This window comes from Gorilla gorilla, chromosome 19 (assembly GCF_029281585.2).
Source record: "Gorilla gorilla gorilla isolate KB3781 chromosome 19, NHGRI_mGorGor1-v2.1_pri, whole genome shotgun sequence".
Lineage (NCBI taxonomy): Eukaryota > Metazoa > Chordata > Mammalia > Primates > Hominidae > Gorilla > Gorilla gorilla.
In genome coordinates, this window is record NC_073243.2 from 44947711 (window position 1) to 44973062 (window position 25352).

General features: G+C 34.9%; 1 protein-coding gene across 9 annotated transcripts in view; it reads left to right on the plus strand.

Annotated features, from left to right (window-relative positions):
* Nucleotides 1–25352, plus strand: part of ADAMTS6 (ADAM metallopeptidase with thrombospondin type 1 motif 6) — a 362071-nt gene that overhangs the window by 230515 nt on the left and 106204 nt on the right. For all 9 annotated transcript variants that reach the window (XR_010131756.1, XM_063700711.1, XM_055367654.2 and 6 more), the window contains 3 exons: nucleotides 11600–11707; nucleotides 22056–22201; nucleotides 24357–24420. Coding sequence is in view for 8 of the 9 variants with exons in the window: in XM_063700711.1 (XP_063556781.1) it covers nucleotides 11600–11707; nucleotides 22056–22201; nucleotides 24357–24420 (318 nt within the window). In the remaining variant the exon portion in view is untranslated. The remainder of the gene's footprint in view (nucleotides 1–11599; nucleotides 11708–22055; nucleotides 22202–24356; nucleotides 24421–25352) is intronic.

Sequence of the window (25352 nt, forward strand, 5' to 3'; positions counted from 1 at the left end):
GCAGAGTACTAAAACAGCTCTGCCACTAATGATTCTCCAGTGTAGCAATGTCCTTACTTTTCTAGGTAAATATAGAATTTATTCTTTTTATACTAGAGGGTGCTCATAACTCTGAAATGAGATGAATGGAGGTGTTTGTGTGTAAAGGTGTGTGGGCTCCATAATTTTGATTGAAGATTGCAGAATCCCAGTGTGTTGTAGTGGAAACATAACTTATAAAAAGAGAATATGACATAACTTTAAGACTTCACATTAATTTTTACTCTTTCCAGTGGAAATATATTTGTGGCCATTGTTATATTTTACTTACAGATCACCAAAATTGAAAGTTTTCTCTTCTACTTACCTCAATTAGATGATTAATGATAGAATAATCTACAAGTGGTTGAGTACCATATTTGTTCCAAACTTTAAGTGATAAGAGACTTTTAGGATTTAATATTAGAAATGAAGATCAAGAGAGTAAATATAGATATAAATTTGGATTTATTAATTTATAGTAAGAAATCTAGCCACATAGTTTATATTCATTCAATTCCATTGAAATCTGCATATTTTCTCACTGAAACAAACCTACCCAGTAGGCCAATTTATTATTGAAAAATTATTCAGTAAGCCTTGAATAAAAATATGGGGTAGTGCATAGATTATTTTCTTAATATATTAATTAATAACTATAATAATAATGCCATCAAGCTGTGCCTACCTGAATATAGCTCTTTGATGTCAGGGTAACTGCTAGAGACAAGATAGTTGAGTTCTCTGATCAAGGTATCCTTTCCCTGGAGAGTATTTAATAAAAACTGACATACTTTGTCTCTCAGACTCATGCTTATTCCCTTTTGTTTATTTTATTATTTTATTACCACCAATTAAATAAGATTCAGTTATTATTGCATTGTTATTGAGAATCATTCTTTCATATAATTGTATGTTAGTTGTACGAGTCTTTTGGGGATATCACTGGCCACCTATGCAACTTTTTTAAGAGATACAACTTGGGAGAGGATAGCAGGGAAATACTGAGAAGTACATATAAGGGAACGAGAAAATGAGTTTGAGTAGCCTGTAAAAAAGAAAGCTAAATGTTGGCCTCAAAAACCATTTTCTGGTTTTGGAACACTTATTACAGTTTGATTGCTGGTAACAAATTGTTCTGCTTCCCTACCAAGAGCATAAAATATCCCACAGTTGTCTTAATTTTTACAGCTGGAAGGTTGTAGATTAGGTATTAGGAAGAATTTCAAGTTATTAAATATTGGAATGTTAAACTGAGAAAGATTATAGAATCACACTTTCCTTGAAGATTTTAAGGTGGTATAAATATTCTACAGTGTCGTTTTATACAGGTTTAGAGAATAAAAGGTGTGTAATTATTTTAGCACCTCAATATTCTTTTGAAATCCAAACATATATTTATCAGGCATATACTTGACAAGAAGTTTATTTGATTTTTTTCTTAAATTCTAAGCTAAAATCATAAGTCCATGATCACTTGTATCTTTAAAGATTACTAGTTTTTACCCTGCATTTGCTTCTTAGAGGTTTTTTCTTTTCTTTTCTTTTCTTTTTTTTAACCATTTAGTCAGTTTTGAATACTTTTAAGTTGGTGATTAGTTATATAAATGGGATTTGTGGATTAAGGGTTTTTTTAGTTTAGTTTTTGGTTTTTTGCCGTTCTAGGATCTGTTGCACTTAAATTTCCCATTACCCGTAACATAACAGGATTAAACTATTTAAGGCAAAAATAAGGGTACATTATCCTCTTTCTTCAGATGGCTACTAAACACCTGAAACTAGGCCATAAGGTCACCATATGTTGGTTTTCAATTTTCCTTTGTGTAATCAAATGATAGGTAACCTTTCTAAGCACTGATGCTCCTTCCTGACCTTTAGGGCTCTGCTCTCCCTCTTTACCTTCAGGATCCTTTATTGCAAGCAGCTGTTGAGAGGTGTTACTGATAGGCTAATGTGGACAAAGAGGATGTTTCATATTTAGAATCAAGGACCCAACATGCCTAGAATTTAGAGTTTCCCAAGGGCCAAAAGTGTGCGCATGTCTCTTTTTTAGTCTTTAAACTTTATTTTAAAAAAATTTTAAAGCCAGCCAGCAGCTGTAAACCAACAATAAAATCCTAAGCTCTTCAACCGTTAGACCCCTGCCTTCCTTCTTGGCCAAGGTTATTCCAAAGTAAACCTGAAAATCTAGTTGAGGCCACGATGGGAAGGTGGGGTCAGACATACCTCATTATACCGTCCTCTCTTTGGAAGGTACAACTGACCAACATTATCATTAAAACAGAGATCTTAAGATTGATGAAACAGACTCTTTGTAGCAATAAGATACCAAATTCCAACCTGACTCTCGTATAGCATCACATGACGGCTAGCAGGCCCCGAAAGAAATGGAAGAATTTTACCCTAAAATCTATTTATTTGGCATATGTTGAAGTGGCCCTGTAGAGCTGTCTCTTGTAGGGAGAATACACATTCTGCTGAGAATCCCCTTCCCTTTCCAGGTCTTTTCCCTGATCCAGCAGAGAATTAACTGGGAGTCTGGCACCTTTTTAAGTCTAATAAGAAACATATACAAACTATTCTCTCTGGGAAGCCTGCTACCTGGAGGCTTCATCTGCATAATAAGAACCTTGATTTTCACAATTCCTTATCCTAACCCAGACATTCTCTTCTGTTGATTCCAGGTCTTTAGATAATAACTCTTTCAACCAATTGCCAATCAGAAAATCTTCTACTCCATCTATGACCTGGAACTCCCCACCCCTTAAAACGTATAAAACCAAGCTGTAGCCTGACCACCTTGGGCATATGTTCTTAGGATCTCCTGGGGCCCTGTCATGGGCCATTGGTGACTCATATTTGACCTAGAATAAATCTCTTCAAATATTTTACAGAGTTTGACACTTTTTTGCCAACACAATAAAGTCACCATTTTCTCTTCACATACTGCTTTCCTTAATGATATAATAATTGTAAAATGATTTTGTACTTTCATGATGTCACCTCCTCCCCTTGTGTAAGCTGCTAATTTTAATCTTCCTCGGTAAATAGAAGAGTTTCTCTTCCCATTTTTTAGTCTGGTTTAATGTATATAGTTTCTTAAAAATAATGAAAACATTAGAAAAGGTAATTCTAACATTTTTTAGAAATTATAGTCTTTGTAAAACAATCATTCCATTCTGATCAAAAAAGCCCTATTTTAGTTCTTTACAAGGTTATTTTCTGCATATTAGGTAAGTTATTTTACATTAGATGATTACCATAAAACTGTTTTCTAAATATATTTTTATTACCCACTTATATTTGTTAATATTTTAAATTATTGTTAATATTTGCAAATAGTGTTGTTCATTTCAAAACTCATGTAAACCAAAAATCTGTGAATTGATACTAAAATTTTAAATAAGTAGGAGTATTTTTAAATGTCTTGTTTCTTGGAAGACCTTGAAACACTTTTGTGAAATATGTTAACAGTATCTTTTTAAAATCCACACACAAGTGTTGATATTACATTTGGAAGTTCAGTAATAATAATGCATAAGTTGATTCCTAAGCTCATATATTGAGTGAAGATGTTATAAATTAGTATATAATAGTTATAATTTGGAGATATTGTCCGTTAAAATCAAAGTAAAAAATAGGAGGGTATTAAGTTAGTGAGGTTTTATATTTTATTGGAATACAAAAGTAAACCATTACTAATCAGCCTTAATTGGCCAGTGACATTTTTCAGTTCTGATACATTTAAGAGAAATGGGAAAGTAGCTTAGGTGTGTGGTGATTATCTGGGGCATTGATATCGAACAGAGCTGATTCAAATCTACATCTAGTTAGAACTGAAACAAATTGCTAAATTATTCTGAACCTAAAGTTTCTCACATTTTCTAAAGAGATTACCATGATGAATAAATGAGATATAAATATGAATATGCCTGGCATAGTAGTTGATGGTATACCCTGAAAAAAAATTAATTCCTTTCTTTTATTCCTGCCTACAACATCCCTACATGATCCCTAAGTGATCATGAAATATGTGCTGAAGTATCTACAGTGATGGGGATTCAGTTTTAGTTCATCATGGTTCACCCTGACTTTTGGAAGATTCTTCTGTATATAGAACTGAAATCTGCTTTTACGCATTGATTGAACTGACTTCTCCTCTAGGTTGACCTGCATATTTTTTCCCCAGTCATTTATAAAATTGACTTTCTAAACTCTAGGAAAATAGTTCCAGTTTCAACAACAGGACAAATAGTAAACAAAATCATTCCTTCAGGTATGAAAACAAAAATGCTAGATAAAATAAAACTAATAAACTCAACTAAATTTAGTTCATTTAGCTACAACATGTACTTATGTGATCAGAAAGGACATAGGAACAGTTGAGGAATGATGCCAGTATAATGCACAAGCCTTGTTTTTTTCATGTGTGAATGTTTCCTAGTATATTAATGATTTGAAGCTATCAGGCAAGCTTTCTCATATTTAAAGATATAGTCTATAGCATTAAAGACTCTTAGAAAGGCCTAAAGAAAGGTCTTTTTTTAATCCAACATGGTGGTTGGCTTAGTGGCTTTATTTCCAAAACACTAAGCTCTTTATTGCAGCCGTGAGGGCAGATGAAGAAGCTGTGAAGATACACATGTTTTGTATCATTTGTGTTATAGTTTAAAAGTTGATTGATAAAGCTAAAGTCTGGATCCAATTCTTAATTTTTATGAAAGAGGTTTCTATTGGAGGCAAATGTCCTCAAAAGCCAATGTCTCTAAGAAGGAAGCATTACAAACCACAGAGATTAAGGCTGCAAAGGATCAGCTGATTGAGATGCTGGGAACAAATGCCAGCAGAGATTTAACTGTGCAAATGCTTTAATGAGGCAAAAAATGGCTCCCATAAGAAACCGAAGCCCCAGGCTTGTGCCTCACATAAGAACAAAGTAAAACCATATACAGCCTACATGGTGCTGACCAAATAAATCAACATGACGAATTGGTTCAGTGAAAACCTTGGGATGTGTGATAGAAATAAATGAAGGTGCACTTCTACAATTCAAGAGGCACAGAATACGCAAAGAAAAAATAATATTCACTGAAGATAAGCTTGAATACAAAATAACAAACAACACGAGGAAACAATCCACCATGAAGTTGACAGATAGGAAGATTAATGACCCAAGAGAAAAAGATAGGGAAATATCTAAGAGAGGTTAAGAAATAGGTGATTGAAATGAGAAGGTCTAATTTAAGTTAAATAGGAGCTTTAGAAGAAAGAATAGGAAAGATACAGATTAAAAGAGATAATAACTAATAGTTTTTTAGAATCAAAGAAAGACGTAGAAATCAGAGCATGAATCTCAAGTAGATAAATAAAAAGAACACTTAGATATAGTAATGAAGCCCAGGCAGAGTGGCTCATGCCTGTAATCCCAGCACTTTGGGAGGCCGAGGCAGGCGGATCACTTGAGGTCAGGAGCTCGAGACCAGCCTGGCCAATGTGGTGAAACCCTGTCTCTACCAAAAATACAAAAATTAGCCAGGCATGGTGGCAGGCGCCTGTAATCCCAGCTACTCAGGAGGCTGAGGCAGGAGAATTGCTTGAACCCGGGAGGCGGAGGTTGCAGTGAGCCTAGATGGCACCATTGCACTCTAGCCTGGGTGACAGAACGAGACTATGTCTCACAAAAAAAAAATAAATAAAAGATACAGTGATGAAATTGTCCCAAAGCAGATAGAAAAAATACTGGAAGCAACAAGAAAGAGTACAAAGGTCGGGTGCGGTGGCTTATGCCTGTAATCCCAGTGCTTTGAGAGACCAAGGCGGGAGGATTCCTTGAGCTCAGGAGTTCAAGACCAGCTTGAGCAACATGGTGAAACTCTGTCTACCAAAAAATACAAAAATTAGCTGAGCGTGGTGGCATGTGCTTGTAGTCCCAGCTACTTTGGGGGATGAGGTGGGAGGATCACTTGAGCCTGGGAAGTCAAGGCTGCAGTGAGCCATGTTCACACCACTACACTTCAGCCTGGGCTACAGAGTGAGACCCTGCCTCAAAAAAAAAAAAAAAAAAAGACTGTAAAGAAGAAACAGCAGTTAGACTGACAATTGACTTTTCATCAGCCTCCACAGAAGTCAAATGACAATGAATTTTAACACCTTCAAATGCTAAGGTAAGATAAATGTCAGCCTAGTATATTCAATTTAAATATCATTAAAAAATGAGAATACAATTAAGATATTTTCAGAAAAATATGAAAAAGTGTCCCTTGCTAAATTAACTGCTAATGGATGTATGTCAAAAAGAAAGAAATTGGATTCAGAAGATAGTGGTAAGATATAAGAAGAAATTGGCATTAAAAGCACTGGTAAACACATGGATAAAACTAAACAAACATTGACTGTCAAGTCTTGGGCAATGGAAAAAATGCTCAACATCACTAATCATCAGGGAAATGCAAATTAAATTAAAACCACAGTGAGATACCACCTTACTCCTCCAAGAATTGCTATTATTAAAAAGTCAAAAAACAATAGATGTTGTCATGGATGTGAGGGAAAGGGAACACTTACACATTGCTGATGGAAATGTAAATTAGTACCTCAATGGAAAGCATAAAGGAGATTCCTTAAAGAGTTAAAAGTAGGTCTGCCTTTTGATCTAGCAATCCCACTACTGGATATCTACCCAAAGGAAAAGAAGTCATTATATGGAAAAGACTCTTGCACATGTATATTTATAGCAGCACAATTCACAATTGCATAGATGTGGAACCAATCTAAGTGCCCATCGACTAATGAGTGAACAAAGAAACTGTGGTATATACACCTTGTGGAATACTCCTCAGCCATAAAGGGATCAAAGTATGTCTTGCAGCAACTTGAGTGGAGCTGGAGGCCATTATTCTAAGTGAAGTAACACAAGAGTGGAAAACCAAACATTGTATGTTCTCACTTATAAGTGGGAGCTAAGCTATGAGTATAGAGAGGCATACAGAGTGATATAATGGACTTTAGAGACTCAAGGGGGAGGGTGGGAGGGGTCTAGAGGTAAACTACATATTAGTTACAGTGTACACTACTCAGGTGAGAGGTGCACTAAAATCTCAAAATTCACCACAGTATAATTCATCCATGTAACAAAAAACCACTTGTACCCCAAACGTTATTGAAATAAAAAATTAAAAAAAAAGTCTTGGGCAGCGGGTCGTTCAGAAACTTTTAGACTTCTGTAGGCAAGGAAAATTTCCTTCTAAAAACTAGCAGACAAGGATAGAGATGCCAATTCTTAATTTTGCCAGAAAGGAACATTTTGCAAAGTGTGCCATAAGCATACAGACCCTGCCCTTGGGAATTTTACAGTCTACTGTAACACCAATAAAGTAAAAAGATTACAACTTAACAAATAGGGACAGTCCATTAAAATAAAAAGCATTAGTTTTATGGGAAAAAAAAAAAAACTGTCCAGGCTTGGTATGGTGGCTAACACCTGTAATCCCAACACTTTGGAAGGCCGAGGCAGGAGGATCTCTTGAGCCCAGGAGTTCAAGGTTGCAGTGAGACCTCAAAATGAAATAAAGCAAGCACCTGTTCACATTGACATCATCCTTCTAATTTTGTCAAAGAACATTAAAAACTTTATCATAGAGCAATACCAATCCATGCCATTTGGGCTAAATGTCTGACTATAACCTACCTTTTCCTCTGAAGTGCCCATGAATTCTAAGTGATTATTATTTTTTTATAAAACCAACATAATGCCTGGTGCATAGCAGATTCTTGATAAGTATTCTAGAATGAGTTGGGAAAAAGCTATTACTTTTGTATTGCCAGGCATTCCTCCTAACTGATTGGAAGTTGACCCCATAACATTAGAGATTCCAATTCAAATTTGCAGTGTCATATAACAGAAATGTCCTTTAGTGGGGACTGTGGATAACTTCTCTCTCCTTCCTTAAACTCAAGAGCAAGCACAAAGACCCAAATTTCCCTTACAGAGCCTTCCCAAAACAAAATTTAGGATTATCAAGGGGATTCTAACACACAGGCGCTGATTTATTCACAGAGGTTATGAAACTAATCTTAATAAATCTTAACTTCTATCAGGATTCATGAGTATGTGAAAGAGCTAGAGCTAAGCTGGTGGATAGTAAAAAGAAAAAAAGAAAGTCATTCTTTCTCACTGTACTTCAGCACCTCCTATATTTTATTTAGGGAAATCTGCCTACTATGATGGTTGCCATGCAAATTCCCCAAGAGGCAAACAATTTCAGCATCCATTTAACTTTATTAGAGCCTGGAACCTATGTTAGGCTACTTATTCAGCAACTAATATGCGTGTGCAAATGAAACTGACATACCTATGCAAATGTATCATCCATGTTCTAGGATTTAGCAGTTTAGAGAAAGAAGTGTATTTCTGAAAGTGTGGAATTGATCTCAAGTTCATTTAGGAAGTCTACTTCTTGTTTACTTTGTATGAAATGAAATTTTCTTTTTATCTTTCAAAAGAGTATCCTTTAAAAGAAAAAAAAGTCTTGGGAAACATTCCTAAATTGGATACCAGTATCTTTCTTATTCAAGTTGAGATTCCAATTGCAAGATCTATCTGAAAACTCTTCAGAGCCTTCTCCATGACTAGTTCTACATTTTGGGAGTGTTCCTCAACATAGAATTCCACTCCCATACTTTAAACAGTGATTTTACTGTAAACAGAGAAGTTAATATGGTAACAAAATTTGAATCCCCAGGAGCCCACCAAGGTAACAAAATGCATTAGAAGTGGAGATCTAGTTTTCAAAATGCATCATTCTCTAAAAGGTAAGAGGGCTCTATTGTGAATCTTCAGATTAAGGTTTTGAAAAAAGTATCTTAAGCACCTGCTACTTTGGGTAGAGATTTTCAAGGCACTTTTGGAAAATAAAGTTTCTGTAACCTGACTAAATAGTGTGTTTTCCTGATAGATGCAATAAGTATCGTCTTTTTTAATAATAGAACTTTCATCGCTTAGTTTTGTCTAAAGTAAACTTTAGGCTTATTTTACCTTTGTCTAAAGTAAGAATGCAACCTAATAAAGATCACGGAAGATCAGGAGTATCATCCAGGACTATGGATGAAAATTTTTCATAATCTCTATGTTAATCTCTATTAATGCTCCTCTGTTTTTATGAACACATTTTTCCTTGAATTTGGATAGCTTTTTGATACATAGAGCAATATTCCAAAGCCCTTAAATGTTACTCTTACTGCTTTTTAAATATTAAACTACAAGAATATATTAAGGAATATAAACTAAAAAACCATCTTTTTATTTATTTTATTTTTATTTTACTTATTTATTTATTTTATTTTAATTTTACTTATTTATTTATTTTTATTTTACTTTAAGTTCTGGGATACATGTGCAGAACCTGCAGGTTTAAAAACCATCTTCTATAGAAAAAGAATAAAGTAGTATAAATAACCTCTTAAAACATAAACTAAAGCTTTGAAAGAAAAGTGAATTTGTAATATTGGATTGTAAACATGAGAACGTTTTATGTTTATGTTATGATCCACAGTACATGATCCCTTTCTTTCTCTTTCTTTCTTTCTCTTTCTTTCTTTTTTTTCTTTTCTTTCTTTCTTTCTTTCCTTCCTTCTTTCTTTCTTTCTTTCCTTCCTTCTTTCTTTCTCTTCTTTCTTTCTTCATTTCTCTCTGTCTCTCTCTCTCTTTCTTTCCCTCACTTCCTTCCTAACTTCCTTCCTTCCTTTCCCTCCCTCCCTACCTCTCTCTCTCTTTCTTTCTTTCCTTTTTTTTTTTTTTTTTTGACACAGAGCCTCATTCTGTCATCCAGGCTGGAGTGCAATGGTGCAATCACAGTTCACTGCAACTTCTAACTCCTGGGCTCAAGCGATCTTCCCACCTCGACCTCCTAAACTGTGGGATTACAGGCATGAGCCACTGCGCCTGGCCCATGCTCTTCTTTTCTAATATTTTATCTCTCTAGGCCACTAGTTCTCCAAATGGAGTTTAAACATTTTTAGGTATTTAAAAGCCTAATAGGACCAGGCACGGTGGCTCACGCCTGTAATCTCAGCACTTTGGGAGGCCAAGTGGGGGCAGATCACGAGGTCAGGAGTTCAAGACCAGCCTGGCCAATATCGTGAAACCCTGTCTCTACTGAAAATACAAAAATTAGCTGAGCATGGTGGCAGGTGCCTGTAGTCCCAGCTACTTGGGAGGCTGAGGCAAGAGAATCGCTTGAACCCAGGAGGTGGAGGTTGCAGTGAGCTGAGATTGTGCCACTGCACTCCAGCCTAGGTGACACAGTGAGACTCTGTCTCAGAAAACAAACAAACAAACAAACAAAAACCTTAATAGACACTATATGTCTCCTCTCTGCCTGGTAGGAGGCACCCTAAAGAGGAACCCAAAGAGATCCCCTCAATTTGTTATACTCTGTGGGGCACTTCCATTTGTAGGACCAGTTAACCAGTGACATTGATATTTCATTGCATTAATTCTGATTGTGTTTGTAATGTGAGTTCTTATGTTTTGGGAGTTAAAAGATCAGTTGAGGAATAAAAGCAAAAGGATTAAATGTCATGTTAGTTTACTTTTGCATTTCAGATAATCATATTTTTATTATAAATATATATTATACTAAGTTGTTCTAGCTTAAATTAAAAACTTGTAACATTGGTAATGATGCTAGTTGGTGATTATATATAAAAATAAACTGAAAATTTGACTATTTTCTTCAAAAGGAAGCTTTTTGGGGGCTGTTGAAATGCTTTATGTAGGAATAATATTGAACAGCTTATTTTAAAATCTGATATGTTAATATAGTATTAACAAAAAAGTATTTTATATTGTCAATATTAGAATAAGTGTTGTAATTTTCCTATGCTGAGGTAGGATAATGGAAAATCATAAGAAAGGAGACAAGACAACTCCACACAACATACCCAAAGCATTCTATAAACAGCAGCATTTGTTCAAAACCAAGTTTCCTTTCATGGAGGTAGGCTAAATTGACGTACTGAAAATAACGTTGTTAGATTGTGCCTTGGCATATATGAATGTTAAAAATTACTCCAACATATACTTCAAAATTTAAAAAATTCATACATTAAATTCTTATTCATTCCATGGTCTATTTTCCTGTTTTAAAATTGTCTTCATTTGAATATTATGGTAGATCTAAGAAGTCATTTTCCTGGCATCTCTTTATTAGTAATTGGTAAGTTTGTACTATAGTATATTCTTGAGTGTAATAAACATATATTTCCTTTCTACGTAGTCATTTTTTTCTCCTTACTCATCTATATTAATGAAATTTCTATACACTATTGTAAAAAGATCCTAACTAATATTAAAAGCTAAGATATACTTTATCTGCTAAAATAAGAATTATAAAGACAAATAGTTAAATGATACTGCAAGATGTTTCATAAAAACCTCCTCCAAAATCCTCATCTGTGATGCTTCAGCAGCAAAAGGTACCAGGGTCTCTTGAAAGTAATGCAGAGTGACTGTAAGTGTATTTTATGGAAGAATTGGACATGACTCTATTTCTGATCAACTTGCTTTTGCCTTCTTTCCTAGGAAGTGTGTAGAGAGCTCTGGTGTCTCAGCAAAAGCAACCGCTGTGTCACCAACAGTATTCCAGCAGCTGAGGGGACACTGTGTCAAACTGGGAATATTGAAAAAGGGGTAAGCTCAATGATTTACTACCTGTTTGACATGTATACAAAAGTGATAAATTGCTGGTGCTGATATTCAACCACCAGGAAGTCTTATATATTCATTTAAAATCTACTTGAAAATAATTAATTCCTAGAACAGTAGGTTAATTGTCATACCTTGGTAGCTGCAAATATGCATTATTTAGGAAATTACAGTTGGTAACTCTATTTTAGGTCAGTTTCACCTTTATTTTGGTATATGTATGTTATATTTGTACCAAAAGTAACGCAACAACAATCTTTTTGTTATGTAATGTAGTCTGTTTACTCATATAACATAGTCTAGTTTTTCTGGTAAATAATTCCCCGGAAAATTATGCAACCCAGAAGTAGACTTTATAACTATAGTATTACTAAAATCACTTTTTTTTTTTTTTTTTGAGACAGGGTCTCATGGTCTCATTTTGTTGCTCAGGCTGTAGTGCAGGGGTACGATCTTGGCTCACTGCAACCTCCACCTCTGGGGCTCAAGCAATCCTCCCACCTCAGCCTCCTAAGTAGCTGGGACTACAGGTACACACCACCACGCCCAGCTAATTTTTGTATTTTTCGGTAGAGACGGGGTTTCACCATGTTGCCCAGGCTGGTCTCGAACTCCTGGGCTCAAGTGGTCTGCCCACCTCAGCCTCCCAAAGTGCTGGGACTATAGGCATGAGCTGCCACACCCCATCTAAAGTCACTTTTAGATTGCAGTATGAGAGAAGGGACTAGTAGAAAAATAATAATTAAATAATTTATTGAACATAGAAATTAGAGCAAATAATTTTAGATTCATCAATCTAGCTTTCAAAAATATAATTATTAAGACTTGTTTAAACATGCTTGGCACAGTGGCCCACCCCTGTAGTCCCAGCTAAGTGGGAAGCTCGAGTGGGAGGATCACTCAAGCCTAGAAATTCGAGTCCATCCTATGCAACAAAGTGAGAGACTCTATCTCTAAAAACAGGAAAAAACAACAACAATTGTTGAAACAGATAGTAGCAGTTTGTGTACTACTCTTAAAATTTTCTAGGAATTGCTATTTATGTAAATTTAAATTCTAGAATTTATTTCTATAGACTGAATTTGCAATAACTATTACTGTCATCTGTTCTCAGTTCTGACTTCTTCCATGTTAGCTGGGCTAGTTTCAACAAGGATTATACTGAGTTTCAGCTTGCAATCTGATGTTTAAGTAAAAAAGAATGAAAGCTTTTGGGCAGCTGTCACAGTTTATTAATCCTTGCTGACGGCTTCATTCAGGACCCATGACCTAGTGCCATGTTGATGGCTTTTCCATGCTAAGTTTGGAAATGTTGGTAAATTATGCTAAATATATGAACTGATAGGGTAATTGAAAAAGGATTTAGAATCTTTTTTTTAAAGATATTGTAAGTAGCCAATAAAAATACAAAGAAATTCATGCACTACCAAAAATTCCTTCTATTTTTTTCACTAAAGTAATAGAAAATATTAGGAATTGCATTCTTGAAACAACAATCCATATTTACTTTGGAACCAATAATTCTTGTCAATTTACCTCAGTCTCTACTTAGAAGAAATACACAACCATAAAGAGGGAGAGTCACAAGGAGAATCTGTTTCTTTATTTGCCATTGATTTATTATTATTCTCATGATCAAGTTCATGGTCCACAGTAAACCACTAGTAGTGGCTATCTGAGAAAACATAGCTCAGCTCCACCAGTAAATTATATTGTAAATACATATTTAATACCGATCATTTGTGCTTAAAGCAGGGCCATCAAATGTCATATCTTATAGCATATATGTGCGTATATATGATAGAGATGATAAATTTCTTGGAAATTACAATTTGAGGGATAACTAGAAATACTCTCAGACAATTTTAAAGCTAACGGTATTGAATTTAAATTTCAATAAGCAAATAGAGAGGAAATGTAATTTGTGTGTGTGTGTGTTTTTTTTTTTTTTTAGACGGAGTATAGCTCTGTCACCAGGCTGGGGTGCAGTGGCACTATCTCGGCTCACTGCAACCTTCACCTCCTGGATTTAAGCAATTCTGCTGCCTGAGTAGCTGGGATTACAGGCACATACCACTATGCCCAGCTAATTTTTGTATTTTTAGTAGAGATGGGGTTTCACCACGTTGGCCAGGCTGGTCTCCATCTCCTGACCTTGTGATCCGCCCACCTCGGCCTCCCAAAGTGCTGGGATCATAGGTGTGAGCCACCGTGCCTAGCCAAATATAATTACTTCTAAGCACAAATAAGAATGATCACAGACAAGAGAAAGTGATAAAATGGGGCAAAATATATTTGATTTCTAAAGATTCACCTTCTTAATCTAGGTTAATCATTCAACTTTTTGATCCATAAACCCTTTCTTTAAATGAAGTCTATAGAATTGTAATATATATACATTTGAAAAAAAATGGAAATGCTCTGGTTTAAAAAGCCTCTTGCCTTCCCTTTACCCTGTCTTTGGACCTTTGCCAGCTTCTGACATACCTCAAAAGGTCTCCATGAAAAACTATTTAAAAACCTTGTAAATATGGCAAAGTTTATATGTCAAGGGGTCATTTATATTCACAACATAAGAGTGTACCATCATAAGGCCAATATAGCGGATATCACTGTCTAAAACTTATCTACAAAACAAATCTTTGTTGTTTTTCCAGAGACCTGGAAGATAGATAAAGTTTTAGGAATGACACTAATAAGTCTTTAAAAGAATGAATAAATGAATGAAAAAAATACAAATGCAGACTCCTAGAAAGGAAAAGGATAGAGCAGTAGATGGTCCTCAGAATAACCTTATTAACTTTGAACTTATGAAGAAGCTTTCAGGAAACTAAATCAGCCTGCATTTTTAAGAAAAAACAAACAAAAAGAACTAGACACGTGAGCCAAACACTTCTTTATTTTTTATCTTTTACTAACTGTATTGACCATGTTACCTCTTGTATGAATTTTTGTTGTTAATTTTTGTTATTTTTTTCTCCTTAAGAAGGAAGAATATTTACTGTTGCCAAATGGAGATTTTGCCCTTAGGGCTATAATATTTGGAAAGTAAACCAGACCTCAGAATTTTGACCCAGAGCAAAACAGCCCTGCAAAGAGCTAGTGACAAAATTAAAGTGGAATTTTCAATTAATCTGGTCAACTTTCTGTGGTTAGTTTGTATACTTGCCATCTAAAAATAATTGACATCCCAGTAACAATAATGACAAAGATGATGAATATTTAAGAAGTACTTACGGCCGGGCCTGGTGGCTTATGCCTACAATCCCAGCACTTTGGGAAGCCTAGGTGGGCTGATCACCTTAGGTCAGGAGTTCAAGACTAGCCTGGCCAACATGGTGAAACCCTGTCTCTACTAAAAATACAAAAATTAGCCGGGCATGGTGGCAGGCACCTGTAGTCCCAGCTACTCAGGAGCCTGAGACGGGAGGATCACTTGAACCCAGGAGGCGGAGGTTGCAGTGAGGCAAGATTGCACGCCATTGCGCTCCAGCCTGGGCAACAGAGCAAGACTCCATCTCAAAAAAAAAAAAAAAAGTACTTACACTATGCCCATCACATGTTGCTAAGTGATTTACAATCATTCTTATGTTTAATATTAAGAGAAATCATATGAGGTAGGTACAGTTTTAACTCCATTTTACAGAAGAGAAAAATAAGACTTACTAGCCCTAAATTGAACAGTAATTTAATGGCATAGCTGACATTTCAGCCCAGGTCTTTCTAATTTCAGAGTTGAAATCTTTGCCTCTCTATGCTGACTCTAATTTTACTTTATCTTCACATGAGAAATTTTGCAAAGTAAAAAAGCAATTTTTCATTGTCACGGGAATCAAGTGGGTCACTAAGCCTAATCTAGGTGGTGACAGTATATTTCACCCTTTAGTACTAAATAGATTTTTCATTTTCTACCTGTAAACAGTATCTCCTTTTAGGAATCACAATAAGAAAGAACGTGAGTAGAACATTGAGCTAAGCATATATGATTGTGTGACAATTGGTAAAATAATGAATCTCTAAAATGGGAGACAACCAATTTATATATATTTCATAGAGATAATATACGGATAGAATTAGATAATATTTCAGTGAGCTTTTTGCGGGCCTCCTCAGAGGGAAAGTGCTAACATATTACTAGAGTATCATCAATACTTTTCATTGTTATTTGCCAACCTTAGATGATGGTGGGCAGAAAATTCTTTGGCAGACTGCCTTAGCTGGCAGTAGAGAGTATAAGCATGAGTTTGTGTGTCTCCGAGAAATGGATGAAATATTCACAACCTCTGATCTTAACTCTGAGTTTCAAAACTACTCTCACCAGAAGGAACAAGAAAGAACCTATACACTGTCTAGCCAGCAGAATAAAACCAAAGCTGCTCATAGTTTTCTGAATAAATCTTTTTTTAAAAGGGAGGGGGTAGAAATACTGCTCGAGTGATAGCATAGACATATCCAAAGGATTGAATCCATGATGATCTCGTCAAACTCTGGCTGCAAAAGATATGGGATCCCTGCCCAGGGGCGCAGTTCCACAAATGTTCCATGTAAGTATGGGAACTGTTCCATGCACATTTAACAGATGGAGTAAGAAATATGGCCAAAACATTAAAAACTGATCTTTGCGTGAGTCCTGGGGGGTCTGACATCGCTATTACAGCCATTGGATGTTCGCCTGAATAAGCCATTCAAGGGTTGAATAAGAACCATATGGTCTGAATGGATGTGCTCAGGGACAGTAGCATTAACCAAAGGAGGAAATTTGATGAGCCCAGACGGTGCGCTGGTACTGTGTGTCTATGGGTCAGTCTCCTACAAATCAATTAGTATAACTTCCAGCCAGAGAGCTTTCCTTGGATACAGCATCAGCAATAGCCCTTTGGACAGGAATCAGAGCAATGCCATAATTGACGAAATAGTAAATAAGGATTTAGATTGTAAAAACTTTGATAGTAGTGTTGGCATTGTTACTGAACAGGATATTAAGGATAATCAAAACCCAATCCTTGTAATCCCTGTTGGTGACCACAAAGAAGGCTTCAAATACTGGCTTATAGCCAATAGATTGATTTAATGACTCTACAAGACCCAATTAGAGATATAGCCCAGCATTTGCGTTTACATGTAAGTGACATTGATTCCTAATATCTTTCCATAGGAAACATAGGGCTGGATTAGAATAGTGTTATTAAATGCCCTTCTAAAGCACTGGATATATAATAGGACGTTTGCAGCCTTAGATCTTAATTTACTTAGGGTAGAGTACAGTATGTTTTGACTGGTTCCCAAACTATAAACACAGGAAGTGAAGAAAGAATAGTTCTTCCAATTGCTGTAGAAATTTAAGTAGTATGGGATGACAACTTCTGATTTAGAATTTGGGCTGAAATGTAGCTTTAGCATTCCTGCACCTGCACAGTGGAAAGATAAGGCTTTTAATAGTGCTGTGCTCCAACACTCAGCTCTTCTGACTTTGGAAGAATGTTCTGTATTGAATCACTAATATTACTTCCTGCAAAATCTTAGAATTTCCTTAGAGGTCTCTTATTCCAAATGCTGCCTGGACCCAGTACTGGATATTAAAAGATATACCATAATCACATCTAAAAAAAAATTTTTTTTAAATACTGCTTATACTCATCTTGAAGTTTTCGTTCATGGAAATGTGACAAATTTTCAAAGTTAAATTATTTGATTTATAATGTATCTTTCTTAAAGTCCCTTGATGTAGATAATAATATTTAGTAGTATAATAGCAAGAGATGTTGTTTAATAATAAGTAGTGTTTCTAAAGAAGGCTCTTAAAGCCTGACTGGAATATACCATCTTTCTAGATTGTGTTGAAAACATTTATTTAATTTAGAAGAAATGTGAAAAGCAATAATGAACAATATAAGATTTTATTCTTGGAAAAAAAGTATGATGGCTTCACTTCTTTAACCTTTATGAATGTGGTTAAACATACCCCAATTAGCAAGAAGAAGGCCAAATTTATCCAATTTATCCAGATAATTTAGACTAAAGTAACATGACTGTTATTTAGAATAGTCCAAAATCACTAGATTGGATAACCTTTGAAAATAAAGATTAGAAACTTGTTTGCATCTACATATTTAACTTTTCTAGTTTAAAATGTAAAGTAAAATTCTATGTCTCTGTAAATAGAGCTTTTACAGGTTTGGTGACTTCAGGTAAAAGAAAGAGTAAAAACATGGCACAACACTCAGAATCTCATTATTATGTGGTTATAAGATTTATATATTCCAAGTTGCTTTATTTGGTGTAATCTAATTATTCTACTCATTATTTACACATGTTAAACTCTTAATTTATATTGATTAATGCAATCAGCTAGAAGAGTCATTCAAATCACTTGATCCACATGAAGTCCCTATGGGCTTCTTAAAGCCCTTTTGTTAAGTTAAATAAGTTTCTTCTCTTAAAATCATGTACTGCATTGATGTTTACTACTACCAAAGGAGAAAAGTAGCCATAATTATAAAGAGATCCATTTTTATAAATAACAAAGGAGGAAAACAAAACACAAAAGAACACTTCTGCAGAGATCAAAATCAAACAAGTTGTTCCGTAGGTTTTTAACTTTTTTGAAGGTATGTATGCGTTGAACTATTTTAAACGTTTCCCTAATCTAAACCATATTGGAATTAAGAACTAAAATTAGTTTCCATTTTATAGTTAAGGAAACAAAAGAGAAGAAAGAAAAGTGACTTGCTTTGGATCAAAGATATTGCTAGAACTGAAGTTTGTAACATAAAGTCCTACACAGACCCAAGTTGTTAACTTGTTAGCTAGTTAACTAAGCTGTTAACTGGTATTAAATTATAGACTACACTCTTGTCAACTGCTAGGTGATTGATACTTATATTACAAATTATTTACCCTTTAATCTTTGTTACTTAACTTTCTGATAAAATTACCTGTTATGATATAGCTCCATGGAATAGATATAACCAAAGCATGAATTTATGCAGTATAAGGCCTTTTAGCAAACCATTTATGAAATACTACTGCTGTGTAGACTTTAGTGATGAACACTGAGCAGCATTTTACGAAGTGAATATTGTATTTATCATTTACCTAAAGAATGACTTTAGTTCATGTGACTTTTCTCACTGCCCTACATTTTGTGAGCATTCTAGAAATGTGTAATAATATTAATAAATACTTTGGAACCTACATCTTTAAGTATTCTTGTAGCTCTCACAATTCTTTTGTCACCTGACAAATGAAAAAACCTGACTATTTTTTCTCTACAAATCATAGGTATATACAAAGAGGTCTGAAATAATGTGTATCTACAGCTGTGTTTAAAAAAAAACTCTAGTATTATTTTGTATTTTATGTAGTTATAAAAATCCAGTAAAGCATATTATTCTTTAATGTCTTCAAATACATAATCATACACCTCCAATGGATTTTTTTAATCACTAATTTTTTTATGTATTTTAGACAGATAATCCCTTTTCTACTAGTATGTGATCTTGGGCAAGTCAATTCCTTTAGGTTCTGGTTTCCTCATCTGAAAAACTGAAGTGCTTAGGCCTTATGAATTCTGAAGTTCCTTTGATTATATAAGTTCTGTGATTATATAAAATAAATGTAAAATCAAGCTTTAATGTTATTTGAAATCAATAATGCTAAGTTTCCAATTTGAAAAAATAGGCATGTTTTAAGATTTGACCTTTCTAAAAGTGTCAGTTCTCATTAATTGCAGACAGGGAAAAAAAAAGCAGTTAATTGCTGGCCAGGACTATACTGCTCAGTTATTTGCATAGGAAAACTGGGTGCAAACATAAATATTTTTACACACAGTTACTTGTAGTAAGAAAACCACAAAACTGGAGATTATTTGGCCAGATGTTGTGACTTTTGTATAGGTGCAGATGTGATGCAATTAACATATCACTATAAAAATTGTTCTTCAAGACCAACTAGCTAAGTGGTAAGTTTTCAAGTGGAACATTTTCTCCTTCTCAAGTATACATTATCAGTAACCCTGATCACAGGGTTGATACTGTATTATTGGTTTAGCCAACTGCCTCTTCTTCATCATTCTGGACAGATGATCTTTTTTTCTTCATGATAATTTTTATTGCTCAAAACTCAATAATCTTTCTTAATATCCTGTTTTAATATTTATCAGACTTAGGGTCAGATATTCTTCCCTACAGCCAAGGAAATGTTAACTTCCTCTTGCCTAATTCTTTATAGACAAATAATTGCACAGCACTGCTCTAAAAAGTCCGTTATGCTGTTACAACTAGCACAGCTCATTGATTGTCAGTTTGGTACCATCTACTAGGAGACAAATATGAATTTGGTTTCTTTACCCTCCAGTATCTCTAGTTCCTTCCTGACATGTGATAACCAAAATAGGACACAATTCCTTAATTTAACTACTTATTAATTAATCTAATTAATTTTTGTTGCATACATACTATGTGCCAATTAATTAGTCTAATAAATTTTTGTTACATACACACTACATGCCAAGTGCTCTTCTAGGCATTCATTGTTTCCAATAAAACGTTTTGTGGTGATGCAAATGTTCTGCATCTGCTCTGTCCAACATAGTAGCCACTAGCTACCTGTGGCTAGTGGGTCTGAGGAACTGAATTCTTTAATTAATTTAAATTTAAATAGCCACAAGTGACTCTTGAGGCTTTTACATTACAAAGAAGTAATTTGATAAGTAAACAGGGCAATTTAAAGTAGTGGTAAGTGGTAAGAGGGAACTAAAGCAGTAGGACAGAATCACTATTACATGGTCTGGGAGCAGGAAAGGGTATTGAGGTATCATTTTAGAATGAGGATGGTCAAGGAAAGATCTCTCTGTTGAAATGACACTTGACCTGAGACTGAAAAATGAGAAGACAGCAGTGGAAGGAATTGGGAACAAAGCGTTACTAGAAGGACCAGTAAATTTAGATGCTCTAAGGAGGAACAAGCTTAGTGTATGAAGGTGGAAATCCAATGTGTCTGGAGTAACCTGTGTAAGAGAGAGAATGGGGCTGAGGAAGGAGGCGGGGCTAGATCACTAAATCTACTGTTGATCAGTGTTATGGAAATAGGAAACCATTGAGTTTTTTTAAGCAAAAAGGTGGCATAATGTGATAACATGTTTGTAAAAGATCTTTCTAAATGCTCTCTGGAAAATAGATTCTAGGAGAAAAAAGTAGAAGCACAATGATCAGGTAAGAAGCTACTCCATTTGCCAGTTTGATCTAGAGTATAGCGATGAAGAAGGTGAAAAGTAAAAGAATTCCAGGGATATTCTGGAGATAAAACCAACAAAGCTTGGTGATAGAATTAGTATAATAAACTGATCACTTTCTAAGTACCACATCATGGTCCCTTTTCATTTTAATGTAAGGTTGAATTTTTATTAAACAACCTAACATTGATGACATTTGTTCAACTTTGCTGATAACCATGTTCCTTATTGTTATTCATATAAACAAATGACTTTCATAGTAGCATTATTTTGGTTTGTCAAAGTTTGATAATTTGAAAACAAATGCTTGGTTTAAAAAAGGCTTTCATTTTGCCATATTCTGCAAATAAGATTTATCATGCTAGAGTTATGAGTTGATTTTGTGATGTCTCAATAAATTATTCCTGGCTTTCTACTTAGGTGCAGTATGTGTGGTTTATTACGGAGAGTAGAGCTGAGCAGAATTCCAGTACATATGTTCATGTGGGGGCCATACACATGGCTAGTCAGTGTATATAAGGGTTTTTTTGTACCCAGTCCCTAATGTCTTGGCATTACTTTTATTATGTCTGCAGTGCTCATGTAGATGAAATGCCACAACACATTCTTTTACTATTGTAGCCTCAACCGGCTTTTTTTTTTTTTTTTTTAAGAAAGAGCAATTACCATCATAAAAATTCCTTACTGGGGAACTTTCCATATTGCGTTATCATTCCATGAGTCTAATAATAGTGAAATATAAAGAAAAATTTTAAATAAAATACTAAAATATCTAAAAAGACTTTGAGGTCTATAGCTAGCTCTATAATGAGAAACACTAAAAGTCAAGAGGAATAGAAACAAGGGAAAAGAAGCAATGTGACTTTTTTTTAGAACTACCAATACATGTTAGAGGCTTATAAATCATGGTCTAGCTAAGATAATTCGCAAGTCACATGCACCTTCACCAGTGTCTAAACACAGTTAGAGAACTATCTGTCTGTTATCAATTGGGAGAATGCTAATGCCTATAATTGGTCAGTACCTGACCCTTATGTATTTCTATCCTGATAGCTCTATCTGCCTAAAAGCTAATTCTGTGTTTTCTGTGAAATCTTGCAGTGGTGTTATCAGGGAGATTGTGTTCCTTTTGGCACTTGGCCCCAGAGCATAGATGGGGGCTGGGGTCCCTGGTCACTATGGGGAGAGTGCAGCAGGACCTGCGGGGGAGGCGTCTCCTCATCCCTAAGACACTGTGACAGTCCAGCGTAAGTAGCTAAAGTAAGCCGGAGCCAACAAAAAGACACAGTTGGAAATGATTCAAAGCTGTGGTTTCACATGTTATCTGTAAAAACGTTTCGCTAGTGAGCCAAGTACTTGTCTTCAGAACAAGCCATAGGCACAGGAAAGTGGAGGAGCTTTGTTAGACAGACTTTCTTTTTCTTCCTTTCCCCTTATTGTGTAACCAAAAATAAAATGTAAAAAATAGAAAGTATTGTGTATCTGTCCCAGATAAGCCAGACTTTTAGTCTAATAATAATCAGATAGATTTCCTTCTCCAAAAACTACTGAATTATGGATGAATCCAGATCTGGTCTTAGCTACATTACTATTATTCCCAGGAAACCTAAGGTCTTTTCACATGTCACATAAAATTATTACTGCTACATTAGTATTAAAAGGACCAATGAGAGCACTTCAAGGGTTGAAATGCCTTGATTCGCATCACAAATCACAATGAAAAGAATACTGCCCATGTGTTAAAATAGTTTCCATTCATATGCCCCCATTAATCATCTTCCGGAGCTGCCACCACTTTTTTCCCCATGACTGTTTTATGCAGGTCAGACTGCACCTCTTCCACCACTGTTTTCTCCAGCCAGAGTCCCCCTGGCACAAGGCCAGCGCCATCAGTATTCTTTGCTAGCTCTGTTGCTTCTCCCTCCTACCAGTGCTCCATGCCCATTACAGGTGAACGGTTCCTCTAGTTGTACTTTCTTGTCCTCCCTGAGACTAAACTGTTCTTTGGCTGCCGCATGTCAAGTGCCCATTTTTGTCTAGAACGCTGGTTGAGGACCTTTTTTCCCAGCTAGTATTTGATGGAGAATGATGTTATGATAACGGCTTTTCCTTTTTTTTTCTCCTTCTGAAATAAAAGATGGTCTATTTTTATTTTTTAGTTTTTCTCCATTTTTAACTCAGGATCCCTCTCTTTGATTCCTGTCTCCAACTGTCTTTTTTCTTTTCTTTTACTCTTTTTAGCTTGTTTTGCTTTATGTTAGTTCTGTGTTTCCATTCTCCCACTTCCTATCAATTATTCCTCTCTTGCTAAACACAGCTTCCTGTTACCCATTCATAAACCAGTCATGCTACCACCATCCCCACTATCTTGTTTTTGTCTGACCAACCCATTTCTCTCAAGCTGGTTCAAGCTGAGCCATTTCCCTTCCTTACTTAGAGTCAGCATTCACTGGCATTCAAAATATATTCAAAATGTAGCTTTAATGATCCCATTGATACCAGTGAGCCAAAATTATAATTTAGACTTGATCTTTTTAAAAATATTACAGAATAACTAATGTAAGTTCAACTGAAAGCTGCTATAAATTAATCAAAGTATAAAAAACCCTGTGATAAATAATATACCCAGATACCTAAGGGAAAAAACTGGACCTCTTTTAAAAGAAGAAATTAGTTGTTTTTATCACTCAATGGTAGTATGCCCAAATAATAGCAATGGTTTTCCCTAATGTTAAATCCTTTAAAGATTAACTTATATTAGTCAAATATTTGACGTCTTACTGTTTCATTAATTTTGGTGAAATATAAAATATTTAGTATTTATATAATGCAAAGCCATCTGATTTTTAGATTTAAATTTTTAAACTTCATGGACTATTTTGAAATAAGATGGAAATTTGTTTTTGCATTATTCACTTTGAATGAAAGCTATTTCCAAGGAGTTATTTCATGTTTCCTTGCTTCCTGTCTGGAGTAAAAACAAACTTTCCATTTCCTAGTTGGTGAACATATAGCATCAGATTATGGATTTTGTTGAATATGATTTAAATGGCTTTTCATTATAAATAAGTGATTTTTACTATGATAATTAGAAAATATATTGATTCAATTGATTTTCTTGAGAATGTAAATCATGACAATTAAGAATCTTATAAATTACTAGTAAATTAATACAAAATTATAGTACTATTAATACAAATTAATAATAAACTGCCTTAATTTTTATGTTCAACAACCATAATTATTGCTAACAATCACCAGCATGATTACTTTAATAATTAAAACATGTCGAATGATATATTTTTTGAAAGTAAACTTTAGTGTGTTTTCATCAAGTAATATATATACTCTTTGTATGGACAGATGTATTATATTCACATTTTAAACACAATGTTTTTTCAGACCTTCAGGAGGTGGAAAATATTGCCTTGGGGAAAGGAAACGGTATCGCTCCTGTAACACAGATGTAAGTAAAACCAAACTCTGCTATGAAAAATTAGCTTACTCTTTCCCTAGAGTAGGGAAATTTTTTTAATTTTAAACTATTTGATAAGAAATACATGTGTGTGAAGGTCACATTAATTTTCTAAATTGTTAATAATGAATGGAGCTGGCCTCAGCTCCATCAATTCCATTAAGAAGGGTCAAGGGGGAGCTCCAGTACTGGGAACAAGTATATTCTTCCCCAACAGATGTCAAGAGAGGCACACACACCCTGAACTGCCCTGCCCCACACACTCACAACTTCAACACCACTATCTTTCTTGACTCCACAGAATTAATCTTATTATGCCCTTTATTCCATTTTATGTTTGCCACTGCACGAAGCCCCAGACTCCTACATTATCCCTCATCCAATAGATAAGATGCTGTATATTTCCTCCTCTGTTCTGTTTTGTATCCCTGCCCAACTACTGAAACTTCTTCTGTACCTTCAGGAATTCAAAACCCCTAATACTCACTTCTCTGAATTTTCCTTCCTTTCACCTTCTTACTTTAATGGAAACTAGCTCTTCCTCTGAAGATATTGCTTCTCCTATAGTCTTCAAACTGGGTAGGCTTTTGTTTTCTCTCTTAGCCCTTGAATGACTGAGCCTCAAAGTGGATTGACAATGTTTATATCTCATTACTCCTCCAGATCACTCTTCCTCCCCCTATCTAAAAACCACAGCTTTTAATTAATGTCATTAGACTGTTAACATTTTCATGCTCTCCACCTCTACTTCTGTCTTAATTCTTGGTGATTTTATAAATATGCAGATGATTGTCCTAACATCTTCTCTTCTGGATTTTTTTCATAAACATACAAACATGCTCCTATCTGTAAACAAACAAACCAAAAAACCATGCTAGTTATTTTCCCATTGCCTTGTTTCCCATTGAAACAAAATTTCTCAA